Source organism: Agelaius tricolor, unplaced genomic scaffold (assembly GCF_023055355.1).
Source record: "Agelaius tricolor isolate 1412-34295 unplaced genomic scaffold, bAgeTri1.0.p SCAF_28, whole genome shotgun sequence".
NCBI lineage: Eukaryota > Metazoa > Chordata > Aves > Passeriformes > Icteridae > Agelaius > Agelaius tricolor.
The window spans coordinates 3,229,906-3,249,802 of NW_027269288.1; the positions used below are offsets into that span (position 1 = coordinate 3,229,906).

Genomic DNA, 19,897 nt, shown 5'->3' on the forward strand with positions numbered 1-19,897 from the left:
TAATCCTCCAGCTAAAACAAATCCCGATCCCTGCGGTCTGCCCTTGAATCTGAGCCTCTCTCTCCTCTGCCAAGCCCAAAATTTGGGCAGGGAACCTCCGGACACCCCACAAGTGGATTTTGGGGGGATGTTTATCCAAGGTGGAACTGTTGGAGGGGGTTTGGGGTTGTGCAGTGCTCCATGGGCATTAAATCCTTGGATTTCAGCTCCTTTGGGTGGGATTTGGCGTTTCCCCTCCAGAAGTTGCAGCAGCCTGGGGCTGTTCCTGCCCGTGCTCTGGGGTTCTTCCAGAAGCAACAGGAGAGTTTTCCAGCAGCCAGAGCCTGGCATGGTTGGCTCCATCCTTTCCAGCATTCCAGCAGCGTTCCCTGGGACGTTTCCTTCCATCCTGCTGTAAAAAATCCCCCTCCCAGCCATGTCTGACCCCGAGCACCCCAAAAAATCGGGTGGGATCCGTTGGAAATGAGGCATTGATGGCGGTGTCACACCCCAGGGGAGCTCAACTGCTGGGGGACAAACCCCAGATGTGTCCCTGGGTTATCCCAGTCCTGCACAGAGCACCGGGACACATCCCATGGCTCCTCCCAGGTTATCCCAGTCCTGGGACATCCCACAGCTCCTCCTGGGTTATCCCAGCCCTGCACAGGCCACATGGGACACCTCCTATGGCTCCTCCTGGGTTATTCCTGCCCTGCACATGGCACCTGGGGCATCCCATGGCTCATCCTGGATTATTCCACAGAGCACCTGGGACATCCCACAGCTCCTCTCGGGTCATCCCTGCCCTGCACAAAGCACCTGGGACATCCACGGCTCCTCCCAGGTTATTCCAGCCTTGCACAAGGCACCTGGGACATCCCATGGCTCCTCCCCGGTTATCCCACAGAGCGCCTGGGTCACATCCCACAGCTCATCCCGGGTTATCCCAGCCCAGCACCGGCTCCTGGCCGCGGATCCCGGCTCTCCTCGGGCAGGGCGCGGGCCCAGGATGCTGAGCCGGCTCCTCCGGGCGGGATGCGGGTCTGTGGGACAGACAGCGTGGCAGTGATCACCTCTTCCCCGGAGAATAATGTCCCCACACAATCCGCCACCGGGATCTGATGGTGAAACACAGCCCTGCACAGGGCTGCTCCCCCATGGAATGGGCTCCGCTCCCTCCCTTCCTCACTTCCATGGGAAGAGAGGCACCACAGCCCTGCGGGCACAGCGCCCATCCTGCCTCCCTGCCGCGCCCTCAGGCGCTCTGGGTCTCTAAGGGGTACACCGGGACATGGAGGGGCTGCAGCAGGCGCTGAGGGGCGCCCCTGCGGGCGGAGCAGGGCCCCGTGCTCCAGCTGCGCCTCACGGGGCTGTGGATGAGGGTGGGAAACCGGGAGGGAACGGGACAAGGAACGGGACCCGCCTTGGCACCTCCGCCTCAGCGCCGACCTCCCCAACATGGCGGCCTCGCCCGCCCGCCTCGCCCAACATGGCGCTGGGACCGTCCCAACATGGCGGCGGGACCATCCAAACATGGCGGCCCCGTGCTGCGCCGCGAAGCGAAGACTTGACCTTCCCATCATGGCGCCACCATAACACCACCCCCATGCCCGCCCCATCAGCACGTGATCCCAGGGAGGCGGCCCTGCGCCTGCGCAGTGCGCGGCCGGCGCGGCCGGGGTAGCGGCGGGAGGGCGGGGAGGGAAGATGGCGGCGCCGGTCGGAGCCGTCACCGGGGCGACGCAGCGGCCCCGCCGCCCGCAGCCCTGAGGGCCCGGCCCGGCTCGGCCCGGCCCGGCGGCAGGTGAGAGCGGCCCCGCGGTGCGGCTTCCCCGGGCGGGACCCTTCCCTGGGGAGCGGGGCGGCGGGACGGGCCCCTCGGGGCGGGACAGGCCTGGTGTGGAGGGGGCCACATTGGAGGGTGGAGGGTGTGGGGAGCCCCTGTGCCAGCCTCTCACAGCGTTTTGGGGGTCGCTGCGGAGGGCAGAGCCCACGGGTGGGTGTAGCCCCTTCTGGGAGGGGGAAGCCCCTTCCCAGCTCCGGGGTGAGAGGGGAAGGCGGCCCCGGGGGCTCCCTTAGGGCGGGGAGAAAGCAAAGCTTGCCCCTAAAAAAGCCGCGTTGCTCCCTAAAAAACCCATGTTGCCCCCTGGAAGCCGTGTTTCCTTCCCAAAAAGCCAAGCTTCCCCCCAGAAAGCGATGTTTCTTCCCCAATATGCCATATGTTTCCTTCCCTAAGATACATGTTTCTCTCCATAAAAGACATTTCCCCAAAAACCTCGCGTTTCCCCAGAAAAAGCCATTTGTTTTCCGTAAAAGCCACGATTCTCTAGAAAACCTCGTGTTTTCCCCAAAAAGACACGTTTCTTTCCTAAGATCTCTATTTTCCTCCTGAAAAGCCATGTCTTCCCTTAAATGCCATGTTTGCCCCCTAAAAGCCATATTTGCCCCCCAAATTCTTCCCGCAAAAAAAGCCATATCACTCCCCCTAAAAAAAAGAAAGAAAAAGCGCCCCATTTTCTCCCTAAAAGCCCTGTTTCCCCAAAATTCAGTGCTGGCACAGGGCAGTGCCAAGGCACAGGCTGGCAGTGTCGGCAGTGGGGGGAAATGGCATTTTTTGGGGGGAAATTCGGCTTTTAGGGGGAGAACATGGCTCTTCTGGGAGGAAACAGCTTTTTAGGGAGGGAAATACAGCTTTTTGGGGGCAAGTGTGGTTTTTAGGGGGGGATCAGCGGCTCTTTGGGGGGCTGACATGTCTCTAGGGGATGTCCCCAGAACCTCAGCTCGCCTTGGGTTGGTGTGAAAACAAAGGTGAGGCTCAGTCCCCGCTTGCTCTCGGCGTGGATCCGCCTCTCCCCTCGCTCCGCGGCCGGGTTTGTGTCACTGCCCCGGCTTGGGGACGGGATCGTGGTCTGGGAGCAGCCGAGGTGCCCAGCCCGGGGCTTTGGGGTGTCCTTTGGGGTGTCGCTGTCTCCGCTCGGGGCTTTGGGAACGTGGTTCGGATTGATTTGGGCTGCTGTTCTTGTCACGACGGGGCTGGGCTGGGCTGAGCAGCGCTGCAGGGCTCGGCAGGAGCGATGCATTATCTCATCCTGCCCAGCCTCTCTCGGCTTTTCCAGTCGCCTTTCCAGTCGGCATCTCTCAGGAGGAGCGGGAGCAGGGCTGGGGTGTCTCGCTGTTAATGACCCGAACTCCAGGGAATGCTCGGAGAGGAACAAAAGGGGAGTCGAGAATGGGAGATAACCCCGGGATCGCCGGGAATGTCGTTTGTGCTCGGCTGGCTTTAATCATCCCTGGGAGCCGGCTCGGGTCAGCAGCTGGAACTGTTCCCCGTGGCTGGAAGGGACGGGAATTGCGGCGAATTCCCGTGGAGGAGCTGCTGACCTCAATCCGTGCCCTGGGTGGGAAGGGGCCTTTCCCCACCTGTCCTTTCCTGGGGAAGCCGCGGCTCGGGGGCAGTGCCGCGGTGTCCTGACAAAGTGCTTCATATCGCGACATAGCCTCGCAGCCTGGGCTTGGCCTGTCTGGAGAGCAAGTGCCAGACTGGGAGGTTTCCTCATTCCCACAGCCCTGGGTGTTCCCACCACCATCTCTCCTTCCTTTTCCTTGTGCTGATGCCAGAGAAAGGCTGAAAACCGGGATTTTTCTCTCAGGTTGTGTCCATCCCCTGGGCTTGGTGTTTTCTTGGTGTCACAAGTAAAGATGAGAGCAAAATCTTGGGCAGAATTCCATCTGTTTCATAGAATCCAGAAGGGTTTGGGTTGGAAGGGCCTTGCAGACCATCCCTGCCACAGGCAGGGGCACCTTCCCCTCTCCCAGGTCTCTCCAGGCCCTGTCCAGCCTGGACACTTTTCCAGGGCAGGGTGGTGCCTGTCTGGTGTTGTTCCATGGTGTTGGACTCGGTGCTGTTCTCCTGGAGTTGTGTGTGGGGCGGTGGCAGAGCCACATCCCGTGGTTGTTTTGGCATGGCAGGGATGTTTGTGTGTGTTTTTCCTGCTGTGCTCCCCGGAGTGTTCCCTGACAGGTGACTCCACCCAGGGCAGCACCAGCATTGCTTTTCCAGGGTGGCAGGTGAAGCTCTTGGGTTCAGAAAGACTCCAGACAGTTTTGCCATTTTCTCTCGTGGGTTTTTGCAGGCGGAGTGTACAATTTTCAATTTTAATTGGAGTTTACTCCAGCCTTTATTCCCTGGACTCGGTTTTTCCCTGCATTTGGCTGTGGGAGCAGCCCCTGAGGGAAGCTCACCTGCAGGACACGTGCTCCTGCCCTGCCTGGGCTTGGAATGAAGGTGGGGTTGGTTTATTCCCACTGCTGAACGTGGGTGACCTGGGATTTGGGCATTCCCGTCACTGCATCAGGCACCTTCTGCAGAGGTGTTTGCTGCCTGGGAGAGCTGGGATGTGCTCCTCATCCTGTCCTTGATCCCAGGAAATGGAATGCATATAGTCTGCACGTCTGCCAGGAGTGACAGGTTTGGAGTGGGAGATCGGGGATGGTGTGGCTGTGCATTCCCAGTTTGGGGATGGTGTGGCTGTGCATTCCCAGTTTGGGGATGGTGTGGCTGTGCATTCCCAGTTCAGGGATGCTCTGGATGTGCATTCCCAGCTCAGGGATGGTCTGGCTGTGCATTCCCAGTTTGGGGATGGTGTGGCTGTGCATTCCCAGCTCAGGGATGGTGTGGCTGTGCATTCCCAGTTTGGGGATGCTCTGGCTGTGCATTCCCAGTTCAGGGATGCTCTGGATGTGCATTCCCAGTTCAGGGATGCTCTGGCTGTGCATTCCCAGCTCAGGGATGGTCTGGCTGTGCATTCCCAGTTCAGGGATGGTGTGGCTGTGCATTCCCAGTTTGGGGATGGTGTGGCTGTGCATTCCCAGTTTGGGGATGGTGTGGCTGTGCATTCCCAGTTCAGGGATGGTGTGGCTGTGCATTCCCAGCTCAGGGATGGTGTGGCTGTGCATTCCCAGTTTGGGGATGGTGTGGCTGTGCATTCCCAGTTCAGGGATGGTGTGGCTGTGCATTCCCAGCTCAGGGATGGTGTGGCTGTGCATTCCCAGTTTGGGGATGGTGTGGCTGTGCATTCCCAGTTCAGGGATGGTGTGGCTGTGCATTCCCAGCTCGGGGATGCTCTGGCTGTGCATTCCCAGCTCAGGGATGGTGTGGCTGTGCATTCCCAGTTTGGGGATGGTGTGGCTGTGCATTCCCAGTTCAGGGATGGTGTGGCTGTGCATTCCCAGCTCGGGGATGCTCTGGCTGTGCATTCCCAGCTCAGGGATGGTGTGGCTGTGCATTCCCAGTTTGGGGATGGTGTGGCTGTGCATTCCCAGCTCAGGGATGCTCTGGCTGTGCATTCCCAGATCCATGGAGTTGTGTTCCCAGGGCTTCAGGAGCTGCTGGGTTTGGGCACAGCCCGCTTCCATCCCAGCCACTTCCACAGGATGTGAGCGAGGGCTGCTGGAAGAGGCTTCCCACTCTCTGTGTAAACAGAGCTGCGCCTCCAAGGGAAGTGATTTTTCCCTGTGTGTTCCGACAGGGCAGGCTTTGTTGGAAAACATCCAGTCAGGATTTTCCTAAGGCTGGAGGTGGGTAAGCTTCAGGCTCTGACTCGGGAAAGGCAGCATCACCTGGAGACGGCTGTGAGGGCTCAGGAGAGGTGTTGGAGCTGGAGGCAGGCTCGGGTTTGGCCCAAATCCAGATAAAAGCTGGGAAGAGGCCTCTGGGAAGTGCTGGTGTTTATCAAGGTAGGGGCTCCCTCCCAAGCGTGTTTCCCACCGACATCTCTGGGCTGTCCCCAGCAGCATCCAGGCTGTGCTGCCAGGAGCAGCCAGCACAGCTTGTGATGGAGTTGGGAAATCCAGGTCAGAATTCCTTTTGAACTCGCCTGCCTTGCTGGATCAAAGCAAAGCAGGGGTGACACATCCACGTGAAAAACGTGGCTCGTGTCGAGCAACCTGCAGGAATCAGGGCTCTTCCTGTCGGGAATTTGCTGTTTCAGGAGCTGCTCTGGACTGTGTTCTCTCCCCCATTTCTATGGCAATCTTTAAATATTTATCTTTGCTTGCTGAACTCCCACTGCAATATCTGTGACTGAGAATCCTCATTTTCCCCCCATGGGAAACGTGGATGCAGCTCAGGCACCAGCAATTGGCAATTCCAATGCACTGCATCTCTCCCTGGCTTCCAGACTCCTTTGGAAGCATTTCCCTGCCTCATTTTGTCTTGTACCTGTGCCAGTTTTATCATAATTTGGGGTTTTGGAGGCTTAAGGTAAGTTGGCAGAGATGCTTTTATTTATTTGGAACTTCTCTTTCCAGGCCAGGTTGGATGGGGCTTGGAGCAAATCTAGAAGGTGTCCCTGTCCATGGCAGGGAATGGGATGAGCTTTAAGGTCCTTTCTAACCTGAACCATTCCATGATTTTGACTCCCATTAGGTTTCAGTGGGTGGGCAGAAGATCATCTCTGGTTTGAGGAGTGACTTGGGGTTTTCTGGGTAAAAAGATCTCTGGTTTGAGGAGTGATTTGGGATTTTCTGGGTAAAAAGATCTCTGGTTTGAGGAGTGATTTGGGATTTTCTGGGTAAAAAGATCTCTGGTTTGAGAAGTGATTTGGGGTTTTCTGGATGAAAAGCAGCTCAGAAATGTCAGAATCTTGCTGTGAAGTCGGGGTGGCTGTGGGAAGAACTGTCCATCCCCAAATTTCTCACATCAGGGAATCTGGGACACAGATTAACCATTCCAGCTGGGTTTGTGTCACTCTGGAGAGCCTGCAGTGTGATTTATTTGTGCTTTAAAAGAGACTCCTGAACCCTTTGGGTGCCGTTGTCCTCACGCTGAGCTTCCAGGGAAGGGGCTGGCCCTGGGAATCGCTGCCTTTTCTTGTCCCTGGAGCTGGATGCACACCAGCTGCCCAAAACACCCTTCAGATGCAGCTCCCTCTGAAGCAGCAGCCCTGTGGAATTCCTGCCTTCAGTTCCTCTGAGCCACCTTTAGTCCGTGCTGCTCTTCCCAGAGCTGCTCTTGGGCCGGGCGTTTCCTTTCCCAGTCCCAGCAGCTGCTGGGAATTCCTGAAAGCTCCCAGACTTTTGGGTTTTTGCAGACACAGACTCCTGGGGTCTCAGGAGGGGCACAGGGGATGCTGTAGCCTGCTCTGAGCAGGAATCCTGGGTGCTTTGAGATCCCAGGGTTCCACACTGTGTGATGATCAGGGATTTGCCCCATTCTCCTGCTTGAGTGGTGCTGGTTAATGGTGATTGTTGTGGTGACAGGATGGTAACAAAGGGACATCTTGGGGAGCTCATTTTGTCATTGAATGGTAGAGATGAACTTGAAATTTGCACAATTTCCCTGAATTTTTGTTTGCTCATTAACATAATATGGATCTGAGTGCATTTTTTTGTTGTTTCTTTCTTAGTATTTGATATTTAAGCCTCCCTAAACACCCAGGCATGGCACAAAGGATGGAAGGATGGCTCCTGCTTTCCTCATCCCCAATATCCAGTGCTTCTGCTTCTCCATGCATTTCCTTTCCTGTTAGCTGAGGAATAAGAAAATCCTGTACTGAACAAGAACAAATGCTCTTATTTATTCTGCTCAAATCAGTGGAAACTGCAGCAAATCCTCCCCCAGCCCATTGGGTGGGTCAGACTCATGAAATGTGTTCCACATGGAATCCCTGGGTTGTATTTTCCAGTCCTGGCTCAGCTGTGGTTGGGGTTTGCCTGGTGGTTGGTGGATGCTGTTCCCAGCCCCTCACACCTCTCTGTGCTGAGATTCCCTGTGCATTTAGTGCCATTTCTCCCTCCTTTCAGGCCAGGGCTCCAAGGGCATGCAGAGCAATCCTTCCAGTTCTGTAATAACAGGGTTGCACTGCCACCACCCTGGGGCTGGTCTGCACCTCAGATCCATCCCTGCCCACCTGCTTTACCCCCTCAGAGATTTCAGACAATCCTCTGTTGCTCATTGCCTGCTGTTTGCTGGGAACTGGTTGGGATTTTCCCCCACTGAGGTGCTGGTTTGGGGGGGAGAGGTGGAGGGACAGCTCTGATCCCTGCCTGTGAGCAGGGACAGGAGCCAGGGAAGGGCTGGAGCTGGGCCAGGGGGGTTTGGGTTGGAGATCAGGAAAGGCTCTTCCCCAGAGGGTGCTGGGCACTGCCCAGGCTCCCCAGGGAATGGTCCCAGCCCTGGGGCTGCCAGAGCTCCAGGAGGGTTTGGACAGGCTGGGATTGTTGGGGTGTCTGTGCAGGGCCAGGGGTCGGGTTTGATCCCTGTGGGTCCCTTGCAGCTCAGGGCACTCCATGGTTCTGTGCAGTGTCTGCAGGAGTGCAGCTCCAGGAGAGCAGCTCCCAGCTCCACGGACAGGGAATCCCAGGGATGCTGTCTGGCTGCAAAGCACCAGGCTCAGCCTGGCTCCCTGGGGTTCTCAGCAAGGAATTGGGATGTCTCAAGGTCAGGCCTGTGGTGTTTCCCTCTTTCCCAGCCTTTTTTTTTTTTCCCAGCACTGCCCTTTGCCTACACCAACATCTCACCATGGACCTTTAGGCTTGTAGGTTCTTCTCTCCATCCCCATTGCACAGCACAGCAAGGGCTCCAGAGGCTGAAATTGCAGAGGCTGCTGGGTGTCTGCCCTCCCTAATTCACATTTTCTGCTAAAAAAGCCCAGCCATGAATTCCAGCACCTTTGGATTGCACACACTCCAGCACCTCCATGGGGCTCAAGGACACACTGTTTGTTTTTCAGGAATATCACACTTCTCATCACCTTTTTAGGTTTTGATTAGGGCAGCAAAGAATCATGGAATGGTTTGGGTTGGGAGGGACCTTAAAGCCCACCCAGTCCCACCCTGCTATGGCAGGGACACCTTCCACTGTCCCAGGCTGCTCCAGGCCCTGTCCAGCCTGGCCTTGGGCACTGCCAGGGGTCCAGGGGCAGCCACAGCTGCTCTGGGTACCTGTGCCAGGGCCTGCCCAGCCTCCCAGGGAAGGATTCCTTCCCCATATCCCATCTGAACCTCCTTTCTCTCAGTGGAAGCCATTCCCCCTGGTCCTGGCACCCCAGGCTCTGTAAAAAGTCCCTTCCCATGTTTCTTGGCAGCTTCCTCTGTTCCCACTGTCTGCACAGCCCTCTGAGCTCTGGAGAGGCAGCAGCTCAGCACAGGGAGCTGCAAACCTCTGCTCCCTGGATCCCTGTGCTGCAGAGGCTTTGTTAACCCCAGTTTCTTGTGGCTTTTGTTCCTTTACCTGCAAAATGGGGTTAACTATGGAATGTGGAAGGCTGGAATGTTGGAGGCATCATTTCAGGTTGTGTCTCTGTGGTCAGACCAGGTGTCTGTCTGTGCTGGAAACTCCTTTTGTTCCACCTGAGAGAGGGAAAATACCTTCCTTATTGTTTTGCTGTGTTTAGCAAACAGCTCTGCCTTTAAAGCCCCTCGATGTGATCCAGCCCTGCTTCAGGGATGGTTCATCCCTGCCTGGGAGCTTCCATCAAAGGCCTCACCTGGGGAATGGCAGGGCTGGGCATGAAGGGGAGCACAGACAGGTTTGGTGTGAGGCACAGCCAGTGGGCATCCCAAAAGCACCCTTTGGGTGTGTGTGACACACTGCTGTGTCCTGGGAGGGCAGTTTGGGTGCTCATCCCTGGTCATGTCCATGTGGAGGTGGTGGTGATGTCCTGGTGTCCTGCTTGCTAACAAAAACATTGCATCAGCGCCACTGCCAAGGCAGCAGTGTGTCTGAAAGCCCTGGGCATCGATTACAATCAAACCTTGGCCAGCCAGGCTGCAATAAAATGGGTTTTTTACAGTGTATCTTTCTCTTTTTATGGCTTGAAAGTCAGTAGCCTTGAGCTCATCTTTGCTTTGGGTGCAAGGTCTGGGGGCTGTTGGTGACTGGTGTGTTTTTGTGGGGAGAGGAAGATTGTGGTTGGTGAATCTGGGCTGAAGAATAAGTTTGTTTATTGCAAAAATAAAATTGTTACACCCCTCAACTCCTCCTTTGCCACTGTCCAGGGCTGGACAGGAGCCAGGTGTGCTCAGGTGAGCAAGAGGCCAATGGCCCCTGGCTGGTCCCAGGATGTGGCACTTGGGGACATGGTTTAGTGGGGGCATGGTGGTGCTGGGGGAACAATGGATTTGGTGATTGTGTAGGGTTTTTCCAGCCTTACCAATTCCATGAGTCTGTGATGGGTGTGTGTGAGTGCTGCCATGACCATGTCATGATGGACAACCAGAGGCTGGAGCCTGAACACCCACAGCAGGAAAACCCTGACCTTGACCTGGCTGTGCTTGGCTTCATTTTCCTGAAACTCCATCCTTCATTCCCACTGCACAACATCCACCCTGAGTTTTCAGCACTGTTGGACCCCACAATCCTGCCTGATTGTCCCACCAGGGATTGCCTGGCTTGTGTGGACAGCACTGCAGTGAGGTGTGAATCCTGGGTGTTCCCAGCTTCTGGAAGTGCTGGTGGTTTCTGAAGGGACTCCTGTGTCCAGCCCTCGATGGATTTTTGGAAGCAAAGTTTACTTTGCTTTCCCTCTCACTGATTCCTGATCCTGCTGCCCCCTCTCCCTGGTTCAACAGGAGCAGGCAGGCCTCAAGGATCCTGCTCTAGGATCCAGTAGGTTCAGGTGGGATATTGGGATAAATCCTTCCCTGGGAATGTGGGCATTCACAGGGTGCCCCTGGATCCCTGGCAGTGCCCAAGGCCAGGCTGGACATTGGGGCTTGGAGCCACCTGGGACAGTGGGAGATGTCCCTGCCCATGGAACAAGATGAGCTTTAAGGTCCCTCCCTACCCAAACCATTCCATGATTCCACAATCCTCAGTGCCCCCAAGTTCCTTAAGACTGGAAGGGGACTGGGAGCATCCTCAGCAAAGGCAAGAGAGCTCCAAATCCCAGAGACAGAGGAGGAGGAGGAGGAGGAGGAGGAAGAGGCCTGACACCCCCATCCTGAGCAGTGCAGGGTAGGAAATGCCATTTTCCTGCTCCCCAGCTGCCTGGGGGCTGCAGGAGCTGGATGAGCTCCAGGGCTCTCCCAGCCAAGGAAGCTCCAGCACTCACCTTTCCTGCAGGACACCTGGGGACCGTGGGGACCATGGCTTCCCTGGGAATGGTGCTGGGAGACACCCTGGGCATCCCCCACTGCTGCTCTGCAGAGAATGCACTTTAATAAAACAGTCCCACAGGCCCCTAATGCAGCCCATCAGGAATGAGGGCATCCAGGATGTTTGGGTGTTTTGTTAACAAACCCTTTGCTGAGATATCTCCCTTTTTTCATTCGGTTATTGTGCCTGGGCAGTTGGAACTGGGCATTGGGCTGGATGGAAACCCAGAACTTGCAGGAGTTTTTTCAGGCTGGTTTTTCAGGTGAGCAGAAGTGGGCTGGATTTAGGTCGGTGGCTGTGTTTTCCTCTTGCTTCCATTATAAATTTCCCTTCATTTGTGCAGATGAACCAGTTTTGGTGACTTTGGGAGGTGTCAGGGGTTGTAGGACTCAGGGAATGCTGTGACATTCTCACAGGCTGTTCTCCAGACAATTCTCCACAGCTTTCCAAGAGCTTGTCCAGGAGCTCCTGTGCTCTCCTGGTGAAGGGAGGGGTGACAGCAATTCCCAGCATCTCCCAGTGTGGCTTTGCTCATCATTCCTGATCAGGAATTCTTGCCAGTAAATCATCCTGAGCAGGTTTGAATAAATGTTTTTATCCTGTAAAGTTCATCCTCCTACAGCAGATATTGCACCAGGAGGAGCAGCTGCCCTTTTCCCTGGAAAAACCTCAATTTTCCAGCCCCAGAGGCTTCTGTTTGCTTGCTTAGGGGTTATTCCGGGTTTTGGGGCTTGCAGGGTGTTCAATTTGCAGATGGAACAGAATTTGTTTGCTCGGAAAAGCCGAGGTGATAATTGGAATTCAGGGCTTGGCGGGGGCCGGCAGAGGGAGTGTGTGAGCCCGAAATCCTCCTCATTTCCTACTAAATTTAGGGGATTTCGGGAGCACGGGAAAAGGGAGCAGCCGATTATTGCACCCGAGGAGCTCCTCTTGTGATGCCAGGGCTTGGCAAGGCAGATTTTGGCAGGTCTGAAACAAATCCAACTCTTTCAAGGGTAATCATATTGTCCAAAACCATGGAAATTCTCCAAATCCATGCATCCATAACAAGTGGAAGGGTTGGTGGATGGTGGAGATTTTGGCTTTTTTCATGGTTTTCTGCAGGGATATTTAAGGGTTGTCTTTTTTGGTGTGGAAAGGCAAATATGGAACTCCCAAGAATTGTGTTTTCAGACTTGTTTTTCATGTGAGCAAAACCAGGCTGGATTTTGGGTCAGTTGAAGTGTTTTCCTCATGCTTTCATTATAAATTTCCTGCATATTACTTCATATTTATTAATATTTTATTACATAAAATTTATTATTATATTTAATAATGATGATTTCCTATGTACACCTCAAGTGTGGTGTCATTAAACTCTGCTTCCCCTTTTCCTGTGAACCCCACACCAAAAAGTCCCTCAAACCTCAGCTCCCAGCTTTGTATTCCTCCAATAAATCCAGGATAAGCCCCCACATTTTCATTCTGGGTTTCAGTGCATTCATTTTGTGGGAAAACAGATTCAGCAGGATTTATTTGTAGGTTGCTGTGCTGTTTGTGCAATAAATCCTGCTGTGTAATGTCACACTGCTGCTTATTTTTGAACTGAAACCTTGGGAAAAAAAACGAGCAGGAATCTGGAATAGCCAAGGATCAGCTCATCACTGGGCTGGGAGGAATTCCTGGGATTTTGGTACCTTTTTATTACAGAAATATAAACCAAAATTCAGCTGCAGTGGTGCAGTTCCAGGACAATGGGCAGCAGTAAAAATGCTGTAATTTGGATTTTTTTCCTGAAGTCCCTAAACCCACAGTTCTAACAGGCAAAACCATCACAGGGAGGTTGTGCTGACAGAGAAATGGTGGAATTTTCTGCCTTGCAGATGGAATTTAGGAATCCTTTCTTTTCCTGGGTGACTTGTATGAAAGAAAAAACAATTTTGTGTTGGGAAAAAAAAAAGGGAGAAGCAGTTCTTCAAAGAACCCTTGGAAGTGCCTGTTTTGCAGGAATAAGGAACATCCATGGTGCTGGTGTTCCTGAGGTCTCGCTCTGCACAGAGAGGATGTTGCTCATCCCACAGCTTCCCAGAGGCTGTATTTTCCTTTTTTGGACTAAAATCTGTGGTTTTTTTCCCATTGTTGAGCTTGCCCAGCAGTTAATTTCCAAAAGGATCAGTTCCAGCTGCTGCAGGTGAGGGAGGACTGGAAGTGTTGTTTTATTTAATGGTGTTTATCCCAATCCCGTGGTTCCCACGGACCTGTCACTCCCTGTGCTGCTGCTTTTATAAAGCATCATGCTTCTCCTTGGAAATAGTGCTGGATTTTCCTCTTTTCACTCCAGGAAGGGTCTCAGAGCTTCTTTTAGAGCAAAACCAGCATCAGGGAGAGCTGCAGGTGAAGTCCTTGATGGCACAGCTGGGGAGACAAACACAAAAATACTGAAAATGTGAAAAGAATCCTTCCCATAGAGATAAGATTTTTTTTTAAAAAGGAAAAATGAACCATTTCTGTCTGCTGGAAGAGGATTTTTATTTGAACTGGGGCAGAGAATCAGTCAGAAGTGTGGCTGTCCCCAGAGTGTCCCCTGGAGACGCTGGCACATGGAAAAAGCCATTCCAAAGTATGAGGAAGAGTCTGGAGCAGGCTGGAGACAGCTGCTGCCTTCCACCCCTACATTACCACGAGGGCTCCTGATTGCCAGGTGCAATGAAATCCCTCTCTCCTGGCAGCCCAAGCCCTGGCCCAGCCGGGCTGGCTTCTCTCACACACCTGGAATGTTTTGTTTTGTTTTGTTTTGTTTTGTTTTGTTTTGTTCCCAGTGGGAGCAGCAGCTCCTCCTTGGAGGGAGCATTCCTTGTGTTCCTTGTGGCCTGTGGAAATGAGCATTCCCTGTGTCTGCAGTGACTCAGGACTGGTGTTCAGCCTCTCATTGCCATTCAACAGCTTGGCCTTGGAGGCTTTTTTCCATAAAATCCATAAAAAGAGGTGGGAAAAGGGCAGGTCAAAAACCCTGCAGGTTCAAGCACTTCCTGAAGCAGCTGGCAGTTGTGGAGAGGAGGAGGCAGCTCGGGAGGGAGCCACCAGTACCACCCACACCTGAGCTTTGGGCTCCATGGGACCAGGAGAGGGGCCTGCAGGTAGGAAAAGCTCCTTGAGCCAAGAGGGGATTTGCAGCAGTAGGTTTGGAGCAGTGCTTCAACCCCGTGGGGTTATTTCTGCCTGCACTTAATATTCCTCAGCTGTTTGTTCCAGATAATTACTTTAGGAATAAATAGCAGGTTCTTAACTAATTTCAGCAGGGGAGAGAGGGAAAATGGAAGTGCTCTGAAAGGAGGAAGAGGATTATGAAATGTTTTGCCAGCTGGCAGAGAGGCAGCTTTCAGGAAAGGGCAGGCAGATTCCATCGGCGCCGGCAGAGCCGCGCTCCCGCTGCCCTCCCAGCGCTTCCTGGAGCAGCTGCCATTGCTCCTTGCTCCAGCTCCAGGCTGATTCCTCAACACCCCAAAAACCCTTCCCAGTGCTGGGATAGACAGGCATTTCTCTGGGACCAGCAGGGCTCTGGGGTGCAGAATATCATGGAATGTTCGGGGATGTGTTGGCGTTTTCAGGGCTCGATCCGATGCTGGAGTTAATTGGATTGCAGCTACTTTGGAATGAGACACAACTGCTTAAATCTCTTGGTTGCAGCTTTTTGAGTGCTCAGAGATTCATTTTAGCCCAGGTGCAAAGTGGAGCCCGGTGTGGTGCAAGCAGAGAGCACCTGGAGAGGCAGGATGAGGGAGAAAGCACCTCTTGCATCACCCAAAAATGCAGGAACACTCAGTTCTGCTCCTGGAATAACCAGTAAAACCCCAGGTGTGGGATTTTCCCTCATGGATCTCCTGAATAACTGGCAGCAGGAGCTGCTGGGATGCTTTAGCTCTTTCTTGCCAACTGCCTGGGTTCTTTTTCCTTTTTCTGTATTGGAGCAGGGTTTTAGGACAGGGCTTTGCTTTACATTCCAGGGGTGGTTATTCCCAGCCCGCCCTTCCAAACAAAATCCACATCCGTGGCAGGTCAAGCTTGGAGGGTTATTTTGACAGTGAGCTGCCTTTTGGGAGCTGGGTTTATTGCTGGCCTTGTTTTCTTCCAAAAAAGAACACAGCGTGGGTGTGAAAACTCTGAGGATGGTTATTCCTTATGTTCAAACGTTTAGGAAACAAGAATTTACCAAAGGAGATGCTTTGGAATATTTATAATATTATCAAGTGGCTTGGGAAGAGCAGACAAAACTCAGTGGGGCTTCTCCATCCTCAGATATGCTATTTGAGGCTCCTCCCACTGTTCTAAAGATGATTTTTGGTGTTTTGTGCCTGGGATCAGCCTGCCGTGTTGGGTTATTCCTGAGCCTGCTCCAGAGGATCCAAATTGGGATTTACTAGCTGGAAAACACCTCTTTCTAGTGGGTGTGCATTCCTGCACTTCCCATGACCCTCTCCAGCAGGATTTGGACATTATTTAGAGCACAAATAAAAGTTGTTGGGATCACACAAGGTCCTGACAATGCCCCGGTCCATCACCATCCTCAGGGTCCCACTGTCCCCGGGCCAGAAGCAAAAACTCCTGCTCAGGATTTTGGAAAGGCTTGAGGATGTGAAACCTCTGCCTCCTGGGGAGCTGCTCTGTGATCCCAGGCTGGGAGGGAGGGAAGGACAGACCCTCCTGTCCTTCTGTATCCTGAGCAGGAGCACAGCCCCATCCTGGGCAGGAGCACAGCCCCATCCTGGGCAGGAGCACAGCCCCATCCTGGCCTGGAGCACAGCCCCATCCTGGGCAGGAGCACAGCCCCATCCTGGGCAGGAGCACAGCCCCATCCTGGCCTGGAGCACAGCCCCATCCTGAGCAGGGGCACAGCCCCATCCTGGGCAGGGGCACAGCCCCATCCTGGGCAGGAGCAAAGCCCCATCCTGGGCAGGAGCACAGCCCCATCCTGGGCAGGAGCACAGCCCCATCCTGAGCAGGGGCACGGCCCCATCCTGGGCAGGAGCACAGCCCCATCCTGGGCTGGAGCATGGCCCCATCCTGAGCAGGAGCACAGCCCCATCCTGGGCAGGAGCACAGCCCCATCCTGACCTGGAGCATGGCCCCATCCTGGGCAGGAGCACAGCCCCATCCTGAGCAGGAGCACAGCCCCATCCTGGCCTGGAGCACAGCCCCATCCCTGCCTGGAGCACAGCCCCATCCTGAGCAGGAGCACAGCCCCATCCTGAGCAGGAGCACAGCCCCATCCTGAGCAGGAGCACAGCCCCATCCCGGCCCAGAGCACAGCCCCATCCTGAGCAGGAGCACAGCCCCATCCTGAGCAGGAGCACAGCCCCATCCTGAGCAGGAGCACAGCCCCATCCTGGGCAGGAGCACAGCCCCATCCTGAGCAGGAGCACAGCCCCATCCTGGGCAGGAGTACAGCCCCATCCTGGGCAGGAGCACAGCCCCATCCTGAGCAGGAGCACAGCCCCATCCCGGCCCAGAGCACAGCCCCATCCTGGGCAGGAGCACAGCCCCATCCTGGGCAGGGGCACAGCCCCATCCTGAGCAGGGGCACAGCCCCATCCTGGGCAGGAGCACAGCCCCATCCCAGCCTGGAGCATGGCCCCATCCTGAGCAGGAGCACTGGCATGCTGTGTCAGGATGGAAACCAGCATAGGCACTTCCCAGCCATAGATGCCTTTGCTTGGAGAAGGCCCAACCCTCCATTCTTTCATAATTTTTAGCACAACTCCACTTTTCCTTTCCCTCAGTCCCTGGGAACTCGTGCCTGTTCTGTGTGGGGCGGGTTCCTGGCAGCAGCAGCAGCAGTGCCTGTGTCCCAGCCTTTGGGTTCCAGCCTCCCCTGCCACAACAGTGACTCCAGCAGGGATTTCTGACACGAGAAATGTGCTGGGTTCTGCCGTGGTTCCTCCCACAGATTGACAGCCCTGTGCAATTTCCAAAGCTGCTTCATCAGGGAACCTGACAGTGGTGGAGACTGGTGCTGTCGCCTGTCATTTTCCTGGGCATGAATTGGTTGCCATGGAAAGCTTTCCCTCTCCGTGTCTCCACCACCTGCCATTCCCATGGCATGGGAAAAACCTGGACTAGTACCTGCAGCTCAGGTTATTCCTGAGAAATAAACCTCATTTATAAATCAGGTCGATGACCCAAGCTGATGTGGTTTAACATGGGGTTTGTCACCAGGGTATTTCTGTATCAGGGTATTTATCCTGCTAGGATAAACCCACATTAAACCCTGATATCAATAACTTCAATTCCTTCCAGCTGTGTTTTCTGGGATAGTTAGGATTTGGAAAAAATAATGATAATATTCTTATATTGGAGGATGTTAGGGGAAAGCTGTCTTGTCTTCCCTGTTGAGGAGCTGCTTTGCTTCCTGGCCTGCTGCAGGTGGAGTTTGTCCTATGGACTGTGTGGATTTGTCTCCAATAATCCTGGCCAGTTCAGGGCTGGGGGAAGGCTGGGCAGCCTCTGCCTTGTGGACTTGGGAGGAACCCAAAGAACAGGGAGCTTGCCCTGGTTTGGTCCTTTCCTCATGCTAGGAAAGGATAAAAAGAGAATTTCTGGAAAAGAAAGCCCCATGTCTTCCCCAGGAGCTGTTACTGTGGTTTGGGCTACGGATCCAGGAGCACTCAGGGAGCTGCTGCTCCCTTGGTCTCCACTCAGCCACCTTGGAAGGGGAAAGTGCTGCTGCTCTGCTCAGGACAGGCTGTTTGTCTTGCAGGGGCAGGCATGGATTTCACCTCACACCGTGCCAGCTGCCCAAACTGGACACAGCCGCTCGTTAAGGTGGATTTATTTCATGATACTTTTCTGTCATCAAGGTGTCACCTTACACTCGAGATGTTGGGAATAGCTGGAGATACAACCTCTGCTATCCCAGCCTTCCATCAGCAATAAATCCTGGGGGGATTTGCTTTCCTCACCTACTGCCAGCCAGGGCTGTGTGCAGGTATTTCACAAATAAAGGGAAAAGGGTGGTGAAAACCTTAGGCAGGGCATTTTTCCTCCCCAAGGAGTTGTTTGGGGTAAAACAGCCTCGCTGGCAGAACAGGTTCCACAGGATGGAGGGACTGTAAATGTCGCTGTGATCCTGTCTCACCTGGGGTGAGGTTCCACAGGGATCCTTTCCCCATCCCAGCTGGGCCCCACGGTGCAGGGCAGGGCAGGGCGATGTCTCCTCGTGTCCAGCGAGGGAGCAGCAGCTCCAGGCCTTGGCTTTGGCTCTCTGCTTCCCACTGCAGGCAGCAGCAGGGTGGGGAGCGATGGAGTGACCTGGGAAAGCCCTTCCTAAACCCTCAGCTGCTGCAAAACTGCAGAACCACCTCCTGCACTGGGTGATTGATGTGGCACAGCCCTCTGGTGTGGCACACAGCTCTCAGTGCGTTCCTGGTGCTCTGTGTTCTTGGGTTTTGGTTGATAATTGCTGCCCTGAGATGTGCAGGGTGTCTCTGTTTCAGCCCATGCAACTGAAGAACAAGTCTGGACTCTTCAATTTTTGGTCTTGAGGTTGTTTATTAATTCTTATCTATAAAATTTTCTTTCTGCCCAGCTGAGATCTGCTCTGCAGGGCAGCTACAGGCACTCTTTGTGTTGTCCTTTTATACTACAAACTACATATAACATATTGACACTTAATTCCCAATACCTATCACCTGTGTTAGACAGTGCACTTCTACTCTAAACCAATCCCAAAGTGCCAACATCACTGCAGAAAATGGAGAACAAGAAGAAGGAGAAAGGCTGGACACGCCCAAGTTCCTCCATCTTGTCCCCATAACCCCCATACCAAAAATCCTAAAATCTACATTTTCACCCTGTGATCATTTTATTGTTAAACTATTCGAAACTCTGTGGCTTTCATGTCCTCATACAAAGTTGGTAACTTGCTCCAGGGGTCACAATCAAATCCCCAGGTGCTCTGGGCTGTGTGCCAGGGTCTCTGAGCCCCTCGGTGGGGTCCTGGGCAACTCTGGACACCTGGAGGGATGCACTGGGTCCTGACACGTGTGACCTCCCTGTTGTCCCTTTTGGCAGCTGTCACGTGGGATGCCATGGCCAGCTCCTCAGACAGTGACGATGACTGTTCCTGGTGCTCCCTGTGACCTCCCTGTTGTCCCTTTTGGCAGCTGTGACATGGGATGCCATGGCCAGCTCCTTGGACAGTGATGATGACTGTTCCTGGTGCTCCCTGTGACCTCCCTGTTGTCCCTTTTGGCAGCTGTGACGTGGGATGCCATGGCCAGCTCCTCGGACAGTGACGATGACGGGTTCATGGCCGTGGATGCAGAGGAGGCCGCGGTGGAAGGGACGATGGAGCAGGAGGATGAGCCCCACGCCGAGCTGGAGGTGGAGGAGCCCAGGCCCAGCTCCAGATCGATGCTGGAGCTGCCAGAAGAGGTTTTGGAATACATCCTGTCCTTCCTCTCTCCCTACCAGGAGCACAAAACCGCCGCCCTTGTCTGCAAACAGTGGTATCGACTGATCAAAGGTACAAGTGATGGCAGCAATTTCTCTAATTGGGGGGTTTGGAACCCAGCTCTCTTTTACCTTTGCCTCTTGTTTTCCTCTCAAACTCTGAAATCTGACTTCTGTGAAATCTCAGAGAAATCCTCACAGCCACGGGGTCCCTGGCTTTGCTCAAAGCAGGCCTGTAACTGTGCAGAATTGAACCCATCAGCCTCTCCCAGGGTAGAAAACCCAGAGAGGCCATGAATTCCCATCCTGGAAATGTCCAAGGCCAGACTGGACAGGGCTTGGAGTGCCCTGGGATAGTGGAAGGTCCCCCCCTTAGCAGGGGTTGGAGCTGGA

At 54.2% G+C, this 19,897-nt stretch overlaps 1 protein-coding gene across 1 annotated transcript in view; it reads left to right on the forward strand.

The window, feature by feature from the left end:
* Nucleotides 1-1,641: 1,641 nt before the first annotated feature.
* The window catches only part of FBXO42 (F-box protein 42), a 51,259-nt gene continuing 33,003 nt past the window's right edge, over nt 1,642-19,897 (forward strand). Inside the window, exons 1-2 of the mRNA XM_071449176.1 lie at nt 1,642-1,783; nt 19,308-19,577. Coding sequence (XP_071305277.1) covers nt 19,325-19,577 — 253 coding nt within the window. The 5' untranslated portion in view covers nt 1,642-1,783; nt 19,308-19,324. The remainder of the gene's footprint in view (nt 1,784-19,307; nt 19,578-19,897) is intronic.